This window comes from Pseudophryne corroboree, chromosome 10 (assembly GCF_028390025.1).
Source record: "Pseudophryne corroboree isolate aPseCor3 chromosome 10, aPseCor3.hap2, whole genome shotgun sequence".
Lineage (NCBI taxonomy): Eukaryota > Metazoa > Chordata > Amphibia > Anura > Myobatrachidae > Pseudophryne > Pseudophryne corroboree.
This window is the reverse complement of record NC_086453.1, coordinates 31,674,364-31,686,780: the sequence shown is the minus strand read 5'-3', so window position 1 is coordinate 31,686,780 and position 12,417 is coordinate 31,674,364. Positions and strand designations below refer to the sequence as shown.

The 12,417-nt window shown below is 51.1% G+C and overlaps 1 protein-coding gene across 1 annotated transcript; it reads right to left on the bottom strand.

Annotated features, from left to right (window-relative positions):
• Positions 1 to 390: 390 nt before the first annotated feature.
• On the bottom strand, positions 391 to 4,151 carry NDUFA4 (NDUFA4 mitochondrial complex associated). Its single transcript, XM_063942271.1, has 4 exons — positions 4,019 to 4,151; positions 2,086 to 2,174; positions 1,942 to 2,002; positions 391 to 690 (listed from the first exon to the last, which is right to left on the bottom strand). Exons 1-4 carry the CDS (start codon positions 4,058 to 4,060, stop codon positions 634 to 636), a joined length of 249 nt encoding a protein of 82 aa, XP_063798341.1. The 5' UTR covers positions 4,061 to 4,151; the 3' UTR covers positions 391 to 633.
• Positions 4,152 to 12,417: the final 8,266 nt, after the last annotated feature.

Sequence of the window (12,417 nt, the reverse complement as noted above, 5' to 3'; positions counted from 1 at the left end):
GAGGATTGAAGCTTGAGACCCCAGGACCATAACAAGAGGCGTGTGTCGGCACTAGACAGAGGGTTAGACGATGGTATTCTCACTGGCAGAACCTCACTGACTGATCCCCGCACTGTGCTTTCATAACAAAGATCAGGAGAGCGGCCACACAGAACTATAGTGCCCCCTCCCCCACACCTCAGATTGGCAGCCATCTCCCCAAGCATGCCAAAATCCAGCCTTTCAGCCACGGTGCCTGACCAATGCAGTCAAACTAAATGATCACGATACTGCTTTTACACTACATCCACACCAACATTACTCCTAAAGTATGTGGAGAGTGCAGAGATGAACAACACAACTCACACATCCCCATTCCAATAGCATCAGCACGAGGCAGAAACAGACGAGTGGGTGGACAGATCCACAGGATTTAATTCATTGCACGTCATTACAAACAGACTCCGTTTTTAAACTGGTTTAATTGTATTAAGCCCAACTAAACACATTACCGAGGCAGACAGAGCTGTGTAAACTCAATTAACAGGTCTGATCTGGTTAAATAGAGGGAATGGCATTAGCGTTCCTGGACAGAATGCAAACAGTTCCAGCGACTGGCGGCTTGCGGCGTAAAAGCAGATACTGGGGAACTTCTTAGAATTTAGGTCCTTCCCTCTTCAGATTCTTGTAGTCGATCGTCTCATTGTAGAACTACAAGAAGGGGAGGCAGTTTTACATCTCTCGGTAGGACAGGAGAACACACAATGATGCATGCTGATAAACTACAGTCTCCCACTGTGACCACATATAACTACAGGAACCCATCCTATATATGCCCAAGGGTGGCACTTACACAGATGCAAAACATGAAACAAACTAAGGGGTATATTCAATTGGCGTCGGATCCATTACGACATGCATTTGTCAGAATGGATCAGACAACCCCTATTCTATCCCATCTCAATTCGACTTTTTCAAGTCAAATTGAGATGAGGGACCCAGAGGAGGAGAGGTGGAGCCGCAGGGACAGCCGCCGGCAGACGGAGGAGATTAGCGCTACAGTAGGAGGTCACACAGCCACCCGACCTCACAGCAGTGTCCACCCGGCTCCAGCAAGATTGCTGGAGCCGGGTTTAAGCTGCCGTGAGCGGCGCGGCTGTGTGACATCCTGCTGCAGCGCTAATCTCCTCTGGCTGCCAGCGGCTGTCCCCCGTCACCCTGCGGCTCCCCCTCTCCTCCTCTGGGTCCATATCTCTGTCCGTCATTTTTTTTATGTCGGACTGAGATGGTCGAAAAGGGGGCCCCGTTTTCTAAACAAGCACGTGGATCAGCAGCTATACCGCCGATCCACGTGCTTTTCAACAAGTCGAATGTCTCAACTTGTCGAAAAATATTGAATAGGTCGGAACCCCTTCCGGCCTAAAAAAAAGGAGTCGACAACTGCCGTCTTTTCGACAGACGGCAGCTTTCGACGTCAAATGAATATACCCCTAAGCCCTCACAGGCAACCAAGACATCAGCTCTGATGCAGCATACAAGGGGATGCAGTCAATATACCGGCTGTCGGGATCCGGCGTTTAGTAGACAGACGCCGGAATTTTGACAGCCGGTGAAATCCCAGCGCCTGGAATCCCGACAAACGCTCTGTATTCCCACTCGATTGGTGGATCCACGCCACTGAGTGGGAATAGAACCTGCCGCAAATTTTAATAGTACGAAAACAAATACTCACCCTCCGTAAGTAATAAACATTTTTAACACTACTGCAAATGAGCAGAGAATTTATATTTTGGGAATCTAAGAATGGTGGTGGAACAATTATTTATTAAATGGAACTTCCAGTCCTATTTACTAATATTAAGATTGTTTACAAAGTACTGAAGAAAAAAGAAAAAGGATAAATATGATCACACAACAACAGTAACAAACGTCCGACAGAGACGCAGGCTACTATGTACATACCTTGTACTGATGGTTGGGGCTCATCTGGTTCCAGGGCTGTGGGTTGTTCTTCTTGTCCCAGCTTAAAGGCAAAAAACAACAACAACATTTAAAGCACCATAAAAGCAGAAACAGATTTTACAGAAGGGTTTATGGTCAGCTTACCAAACTTCAGGGCTGGTCATGGTAACTCGTAAAGCATATGCAGCAGAACCGACTGCACCCATACCCACGAACACAAACAAGGGAATTAACTAGGGGAAAAAACAAACATTGTTACGATAACTCAGTGTGGGAGGAGGAGCAGAAACCAGCGTCAATATGCATGGAAAGTGTTAAACATACTGGAAAGCAGAAACCACACAATGTACATTTACCGTTATCGGGAATAATGCATTCACATTTACAGGGGTGTGTGTTAGAAGGGGGGTGGGGGGGGGGGGGGGGGGACGACGTCCGAACATAAGTCATAATACAGAAAACTGCTATAAAAGGGAGAGAGGTCAATGATGTTGGCATAAGGAGCGTAGATCTTCCTGACCTTGACATAACGAAAAGTCTCATTGAGGAGTCATAACATGAAATAATGGGGGATATACAAATGTATGAAATGTCGGTGGGGTGTCTGTTTTTTCCTATTTAATAGACAGACACCCAACCGACTTCTCAAACTATTGAATTCCCCCCATTGAGTGAAATAATCTTTATAAAGACGGGGTCAAGTACAACACTATATCAGGATGGCTGTGCAACAGGTATAACACAGAGCCCTTATACAGAGGAGATACAGTGATCACTATCACTGGGAGGGAACCAGTGCACACTCAGTGCTACGTGCCGAGGGAAGTGAGACATGGGATAGAAAGGTGACAGGAAGCTGTACACAGAACACAGGCACTACCGCGTCTCCTCCCCATGTAGGGAGCAAGTGATATGGAGGGTGTGGGGGTCTCCCCATGTAGGGAGCAAGTGATATGGAGGGTGTGGGGGTCTCCCCATGCAGGGAGCAAGTGATATGGAGGGTGTGGGGGTCTCCCCATGTAGGGAGCAAGTGATATGGAGGGTGTGGGGGTCTCCCCATGTAGGGAGCAAGTGATATGGAGGGTGTGGGGGTCTCCCCGTGTAGGGAGCAGGAGATATGGAGGGTGTGGGGGTCACCCCGTGTAGGGAGCAGGTGATATGGAGGGTGTGGGGGTCTCCCCGTGTAGGGAGCAAGTGATATGGAGGGTGTGGGGGTCTCCCCATGTAGGGAGCAAGTGATATGGAGGGTGTGGGGGGTCTCCCCGTGTAGGGAGCAGGAGATATGGAGGGTGTGGGGGTCTCCCCGTGTAGGGAGCAGGAGATATGGAGGGTGTGGGGGGTCACCCCGTGTAGGGAGCAGGAGATATGGAGGGTGTGGGGGTCTCCCCGTGTAGGGAGCAGGAGATATGGAGGGTGTGGGGGTCTCCCCGTGTAGGGAGCAGGAGATATGGAGGGTGTGGGGGTCACCCCGTGTAGGGAGCAGGAGATATGGAGGGTGTGGGGGTCTCCCCGTGTAGGGAGCAGGAGATATGGAGGGAGTGGGGGTCTCCCCGTGTAGGGAGCAGGAGATATGGAGGGTGTGGGGGTCACCCCGTGTAGGGAGCAGGAGATATGGAGGGTGTGGGGGTCTCCCCGTGTAGGGAGCAGGAGATATGGAGGGAGTGGGGGTCTCCCCGTGTAGGGAGCAGGAGATATGGAGGGAGTGGGGGTCACCCCGTGTAGGGAGCAGGTGATATTGGGGGAAGGGGGGTCACCCCATGTAGGGAGCAGGCGATATAGAGGGCAGGTGATCTCACGCAGGGAGCAGGAGATATGGAGGGAGCAGGGAGGGAGGGTGTAGGGTCTCGGTGGCGCAGACTGCGGATGTCGGGGTCTCGGGTGGCGCAGGCTGCGGGTGACGGGGTCTCGGGTGGCGCAGGCTGCAGGTGTCTTGGTCTCGGTTGGCGCAGGCTGCGGGTGTCGGGGTCTCGGGTGGCGCAGGCTGCCGGTGTCGGGGCCCCGGTGACGCAGGGACTCGGGTGGAGAAGGCTGCGGGTGTCGGGGTCTCGGGTGGCGCAGGCTGCGGGTGGGGACTCACGCTGGGGTGCTTCTTGGCATGGCTGAGCATAGTACGGAACATGATGGCGGCTGCAGCGTCTCCTCCGTCCTTTCAGATTCCTACACTGCAGTGCGAACCAAAGTCACCCAGCCAGGACCCCAGCGCGTCACTACTACGTCACCGGGGGCCTGACGGGGCTGTCCGCCCACTGCCTGCACATACAGCACTTCTAGCCAAGACGGTTGTGTCTATGTTACCTTCGTGCCCAGGACCTGGAAGTGACAAAACCTAGCCAAGACTATTTCTACCCACATCCTATTGTATATACGGTATCCGGTCTCTAGGTTGACCACACTTACGGGCCCCATACACTAGAACGATATGTCTGAGGCTGAAGTCGGATGTAATTTCCCTTGAACTCTCCCGGGAGCTTCCCGGAGCGGTTCCATACGATTTGGTACATTTTGCATGCAGTATATCGTATGCGATCGCAGCCATGCCTGCGGGAACCTACATATCACGAGTGCAGCACTAGCGATCTAGGGGATCTGATCCGACCCTCAGGGGAACGTGCATCGGATCGGAAACATTCAAAATGCCCGATTTCACCCGCTATATCGGCCTGAATGCCCGAAATTGGATGAAATCGGGCATTATCGTTCTAGTGTATGGGGCCCTTTTGGTCGACATGCATTAGGTTGACGCGGTTACTAGGTCGACTTGTTCTAAGTTGACATGACAGAAGGTTGACATGAGTTTTTTGACATTTTTTTTTTCATTTTCATTTTACGCCTACGATGGGCTGCAGGGTTGCATCTCCCTGCAGCCCATCGTAGGCGTGTGCAGCTAATTTTATTAGGGGGTGCACTGTCGGAGAGGCGTGTCTAACACAGTCTTTTGTGCATGTCTAGCACCACTCAGGGTCATCTCTTGCACTGTTTTACATTCTCTCAGTAAAATCACATGGCTTAATCTAATTTGTCCCTAGTTCCTAATTTTACAAGTAGACATAATACGGGTGTAGTATGGTTTGCCGGCGGTCGGGGTCCCGGCGACCGGCATACTGGTGCCAGAATCCTGACCGCCGGCATACAGACAGCTGGGCGAGCGCAAATGAGCTGTAGGCACTGGCGCGCTACACGTGCCACGCTATCTATTCTCCCTCCAGGGGGGTCGTGGACCCCCAGGAGGGAGAAAAGATGTCGGGATTCCGGCGCCGGTATGGTGGTCGCCGGGATTCCCGCGCCAGTATGGTGGTCGCCGGGAGGCCAGCCACCGGCAACCTGAAGACCACCCATATAATACACCCCAGAGAAATAAAATGAAACATAATGGTGCAACCGCCGGCTGGTACTGACTGTCTGCTACAGCATAACCCTGAGTCCTAGCTACCGCTGCACCCTATCGCTGCTTACACTTCCCCAACCTATTCCTGACCCAGTGGCGGGACCATAGAGGGATGGGTCTACGTCCATATGCATTCCCCTCCCCCTGCCCCCCACACACTCCCCACCCCTTGCACCCCCCCCCCCCCCCCGGCACCTCAGTGATCGCAAAAACACGCTATAGCGCATTTTTTACCCCAAAATGAGGACTGGGGACTCACTGTTTAAGAATGGGAGGGTCCCTGGGGACGCACTCCGTTGAAATTGCTCCCTGGCGCTTGATTGGTCACTAGCTGACTTTTCTCTGACCTTATTGGTCAGAAGTCAGCGGCGGCTGCTGCTGCTGAGCGGGAGGATGCGGTGCCGGGAGTCAGATAGTAACACACTGAGAGGACTGACGGGAAGCTGCAGCGCGGCGCTCCGGGGCTTAATCAACACTTGTCACCCTCTCCCCGGCTGCACTAGTCCACGGGAGGGGAGAGGGTGGGGGGGCGGCTAGATTACAGATGATACGGGAGGGGGAGGGGGGCCGCCAGATTACAGATGATACGGGAGGGGAGGAGGTGGGGGGGACGCTAGATGACATCACCCAGCAGAGTGATGAATCAAGCCGGACCCGCCACCTGTGAACAGATCCCAGAGCTGGCAGTGCAGAGGTAATTTAGCTGAGCCAGTGTGCGGGGCCAGGCAGAAACTGCCCAGTGTCCCCCACCATTACTGACCCTGCCAACCCAGTGTTTCCACCTTCCCTCCCCAACCAGCCCACTGTGTTATCTCACTGCCCTCCCATCTAGAACCCCCCTGCCAGTCCAGACACACTGATTCCCCTCCCCAACTCAGCCCAGTGTTACCTCCTCACACCCGTATATCTCTGCCCCTCTACCTGGTGCAATGTGTATAACGTGCTCTACCTGGTGCAGTGTGTATAACGTGCTCTGACTGGCGCAATGTGTATAACGTGCTCTACCTGGTGCAATGTGTATAACGTGCTCTGACTGGCGCAATGTGTATAACGTGCTCTGACTGGCGCAATGTGGATAACGTGCTCTACCTGGCTCAGTGTGTATAACGTGCTCTACCTGGCGCAGTGTGTATAACGTGCTCTACCTGGCGCAATGTGTATAACGTGCTCTACCTGGCTCAGTGTGTATAACGTGCTCTACCTGGCGCAGTGTGTATAACGTGCTCTACCTGGTGCAATGTGTATAACGTGCTCTACCTGGTGCAATGTGTATAACGTGCTCTACCTGGCTCAGTGTGTATAATGTGCTCTACCTGGTGCAATGTGTATAACGTGCTCTGCCTGGCTCAGTGTGTATAACGTGCTTTACCTGGCTCAGTGTGTATAACGTGCTCTGCCTGGTGCAATGTGTATAACGTGCTCTACCTGGCGCAGTGTGTATAACGTGCTCTACCTGGCGCAGTGTGTATAACGTGCTCTGCCTGGCGCAGTGTGTATAACGTGCTCTACCTGGCGCAAGGTGTATAACGTGCTCTGCCTGGCGCAGTGTGTATAACGTGCTCTGCCTGGTGCAGTGTGTATAACGTGCTCTACCTGGTGCAATGTGTATAACGTGCTCTGCCTGGCGCAGTGTGTATAACGTGCTCTACCTGGTGCAATGTGTATAACGTGCTCTGCCTGGCTCAGTGTGTATAACGTGCTCTACCTGGCGCAGTGTGTATAACGTGCTCTGACTGGCGCAGTGTGTATAACGTGCTCTGACTGGCGCAATGTGTATAACGTGCTCTACCTGGCTCACTGTGTATAACGTGCTCTACCTGGCGCAGTGTGTATAACGTGCTCTGCCTGACACAGTGTGTATAACGTGCTCTGCCTGGCGCAGTGTGTATAACGTGATCTGCATGGCGCAGTGTGTATAACGTGCTCTGCCTGGCGCAGTGTGTATAACGTGCTCTGCATGGCGCAGTGTGTATAACGTGCTCTGCCTGGCACAGTGTGTATAACGTGCTGTACCTGGCGCAGTGTATATAACGTGCTCTACCTGGCGCAATGTGTATAACGTGCTGTACCTGGCGCAATGTGCATATTGTCATCTACCCGGCGCAGTGTGTATAATGTGCTGTGCCTGGCGCAGTGTGTATAACGTGCTCTACTTGGCGCAGTGTGTATAACGTGCTCTACCTGGTGCAGTGTGTATAACGTGCTCTACCTGGCGCAGTGTGTGTAACGTGTTCTACCTGGCGCAGTGTGTATAACGTGCTCTACCTGGTGCAGTGTGTATAACGTGCTCTACCTGGTGCAATGTGTATAACGTGCTCTACCTGGTGCAATGTATATAACGTGCTCTACCTGGTGCAAAGTGTATAACGTGCTCTACCTGGTGCAATGTGTATAACATGCTCTACCTGGTGCAATGTGTATAACGTGCTCTACCTGGTGCAATGTGTATAACGTGCTCTGCCTGACGCTAAGAGTAAAACGTGCTCTGCCTGACGCTAAGAGTAAAACGTGCTCTGCCTGGCGCTAATAACGTGCTCTGCCTGGCGCTAATAACGTGCTCTAACTGGCGCAGTGTGTATAGGAGGTTCTACCTGGTGCAATGTGTATAGGAGGTTCTAACTGGTGCAATGTGTATAAGCGGCACTACTGTGTGGTATAATGTGAATTGGTACTATTATGTGGTCACGCCCCTTCTCAATTAAGCCACGCCCCTAAATTTTTGGCACGCGCCTTCGGCGCGCACTGCCTATACTTTAGACTCTGGGAGGTGGAGAACCAATTCACTTTCTGCCAAGGGGCACCAAAATGTCTAGTTACAGCTCTGGTGCAGGGTGTCCTGCATGCTACACTGCCCAGCAGCACTGTCACCCCATCCCCCCACATTGCAACAAGATTAAGATTAATAAGACCTTTATTCCGATGGGACCCATAAAAGAACCGGTAGGACCCCAAATTTTAAAAGTGAGGGGTCCCTGGGACCCACTTTTTTTTGGGCTCAGCGCGATCACTGCACCTACACCCTGTTATTGAGTGGGTCATTCTGAAAAGTACGGGAGATTTAGGTGGCCGAACATTCGAGTTTTAATATATAATATATGGTTTTAAAATGGCCTCTATATATGCCATCAGACCCCTCCTCTGCAGGACACCAGCATTTGTCACACATGTCCCCATGCTCACCAGCTACTGACAGTAGTGCCCCTTATTTACATTATGCCACACAGTATGAGCCGAAATTCACATTATGCCACACAGTATTAGTCGAAATACACATTATACCACACAGTATGAGCCAAATTCACATTATACCACACAGTATGAGCCAAATTCACATTACACCACACAGTATGAGCCAAATTCACATTATGCCACACAGTATTAGCCGAAATACACATTATACCACACAGTATGAGCCAAATTCACATTATACCACACAGTATGAGCCAAATTCACATTACACCACACAGTATGAGCCAAATTCACATTATACCACACAGTATGAGCCAAATTCACATTATACCACACAGTATGAGCAGAAATTCTCATTACACCACACAGTATGAGCCGAAATTTACATTACACCACACAGTATGAACCGAAATTGACATTACACCACACAGTATGAGCCGAAACTCACATTACACCACACAGTATGAGCTGAAATTCACATTACACCACACAGTATGAACCGAAATTCACATTATACCACACAGTATGAGCCGAAATTCACATTATACCACACAGTATGAGCCGGAATTCACATTACACCACACAGTATGAGCCGAAATACACATTATACCACACAGTATGAGCCGGAATTCACATTACACCACACAGTATGAGCCGAAATACACATTATACCACACAGTATGAGCCAAAATTCACATTACACCACACAGTATGAGCCGAAATACACATTACACCACACAGTATAAGATAAATTCACATTACACCACACAGTATGAGCCGAAATTCACATTATACCACACAGTATGAGCCAAAATTCACATTACACCACACAGTATGAGCCGAAATACACATTACACCACACAGTATAAGATAAATTCACATTACACCACACAGTATGAGCCGAAATTCACATTATACCACACAGTATGAGTTTCCCCCTTCCATCTCCACATCATCTCCTCCCTGTGTTGCCTCTCAGCAATACCATCTCCCCGCCCACCCCCCGTGTTGTCTCTCAGCACATCATCTCCCAACTGTGTCTATCTGCTATGCAATCACGTTCCGGCTGTGTCTCTCACCCCCCTTCATTCACTCTATGTCAAAAATCCCCCACTTCAGTCTGTCTCCCCCCCACCCCTTCATTCTATGTCTCCCCCCCCTTCTATGTTTCTCCGTGTGTGTATCCCCTCCCCCTTCTATGTCTCTGTGTCTCCTTTAGCCGCCCTCACCTTCTGGCAGCCATGAGCCGGTGGAAGATGAGGCCAGCACAATGGTGGGTGGGCAGTGCGGGTGCGGCTCCAGGGTGGTGGGATGTGCGGGTACAGTGCTCTGGCCGAAAGGCCACTTAGGGCCAGGGTCATTTGGACCGGCCCAATCCGCCCCTGCACATCGCACTACAGTGATGAAACAGAAATTAAACGGGAGCTTCCTGCAACAAGGGCTGCTGGGAGCTGTAGTTTATTTTCTCTAACGTCCTAGTGGATGCTGGGGACTCCGTCAGGACCATGGGGAATAGCGGGCTCCGCAGGAGACAGGGCACATCTAAAAAGCTTTTTAGGTCACATGGTGTGTACTGGCTCCTCCCCCCATGACCCTCCTCCAAGCCCCAGTTAGGTTTTTGTGCCCGTCCGAGAAGGGTGCAAACTGGATGGCTCTCTTAAGGAGCTGTTTAGTAAAGTTTTTTTTTAGGTTTCTAATCAGTGATTCCTGCTGGCGACAGGATCACTGCAACGAGGGACTTAGGGGAGAGACTTGCAACTCACCTGCGTGCAGGAGGATTGAAGTTTTAGGCTACTGGACACTGAGCTCCAGAGGGAGTCGGAACACAGGTCAGCCTGGGGTTCGTCCCGGAGCCGCGCCGCCGATCCCCCTTACAGACGCTGAAGAAAGACGGCGGAACGGAGGTCCGGAAACAGGCGGCAGAAGACTTCACAGTCTTCAGAGAGGTAGCGCACAGCACTGCAGCTGTGCGCCATTGTTGCTACACGGCTCACTGACACGGTCACGGAGGGTGCAGGGCGCTGCTGGGGGCGCCCTGGGCAGCAATATAAATACCTATTTGGCAAATAAATACATCACATATAGCCATTAAGGCTATATGTATGTATTTAACCCAGGCCAGTTTTCCTAATAACCGGGAGAAAAGCCCGCCGTGAAAGGGGCGGAGCTTATTCTCCTCAGCACTCAGCGCCATTTTCCTGACCAGCTCCGCTGGTGAGGAAGGCACCCACTCTCCCCTGCACTACAGAAACAGGGTTAAAGAGAAGGGGGGCATAAATTGGCGATATAATTATATATTAAGAGCCCATATATAGAAACAACACCTTCTAGGGTTGTTATATACATTATGGCGCTTTTGGTGTGTGCTGGCAAACTCTCCCTCTGTCTCCCCAAAGGGCTAGTGGGTCCTGTCCTCTATCAGAGCATTCCCTGTATGTGTGTGCTGTAGGTCGGTACGTGTGTGTCGACATGTATGAGGAAAATGTTGGTGAGGAGACGGAGAAAATTGCCTGTAATGGTGATGTCACTCTCTAGGGAGTCGACACCAGAATGGATGGCTTACTTATGGAATTACGTGATAATGTCAACACGCTGCAAGCCGGTTGACGACATGAGACAGCCGGCGGACAAATTAGTATCGGTCCAGGCGTCTCAGACACCGTCAGGGGCTTGTAAAAACGCCCATTTACCTCAGTCGGTCGACAGACACTGACACGGACACTGACCCCAGTGTCGACGGTGAAGGAACAAACGTATTTTTCCTTTAGGGCCACAAGTTACATGTTAAGGGCAATGAAGGAGGTGTTACGTATTTCTGATACCACAAGTACCACAAATAAGGGTATTTTGTAGGGTGGGAAAAAACTACTTGTAGTTTTGCCTAAATCAGATAAATTAAATGAAGTGTGTGATGATACGTGGGGTTCCTCCGACAGAAAGTTATGGGCGGTATACCCTTTTTCCCGCCAGTAGTAAGGGCGAGTTGGAAAACACACCTTAGGGTGGACAAGGCGCTCACACGCTTATAAAAAACATGGCGTTACCGTTTCCAGATACGGCCGCCCTCAAGGAGCCAGCTGATAGGAAGCTGGAAAATATCATAACAGTATATACACACATACTGGTGTTATACTACGACCAGCAATCGCCTCAGCCTGGATGTGCAGCGCTGAGGGGGCTTGGTCGGATTTCCTGACTGAAAATTTTGATACCCTTGACAGGGACAGGATTTTATTGTCTATAGAGCATTTTAAGGATGCATTTCTATATATGTGTGATGCGCAGAGGCATATTTGCATTCTGGCATCAAGAGTAAATGTGATGTACATATCTGCCAGACGAAGACACGACAGTGGTCAGGTGAGGCAGATTCCAGACGGCATATGGAAGTATTGCCGTATAAAGGGGCGGTCCATTGGACCTGGTGGCCATGGCAACAGCTGAAAAATCCACCTTTTGTTACCCCGAGTCACATATTGGCAGAAAAGGACACAGTCTTTTCAGTCTCAGTCCTTTCGTCCCCATACGGGCAGGCGGGCGAAGGCCAGTCATATCTGCCCAGGGGGAGAGGAAAGGGAAGAAGACTGCAGCAAGCAGCTCATTCCCAGGAACAGAAGCTCCTCACGGCTTCTGCCAAGTCCGCAGCATAACGCTGGGGCCGTACAAGCGGACTCAGGTGCGGTAGGGGGTCATCTCAAGAGTTTCAGCAACACTCGCAAGGGAACTCCGGGATCCTACATATCCCAGGTGTACATTGGAAATTCGAGACGTCTCCCCCTCACACAATTCACAGGCTGTATTCCCAGCAGGTGATAATCAAAGTACCCTTCTTACAACAAGGAAGGGGGTAGTATTCCACACTATATTGTGGTACTGAAGCCAACCGGCTCGGTGAGATCTGA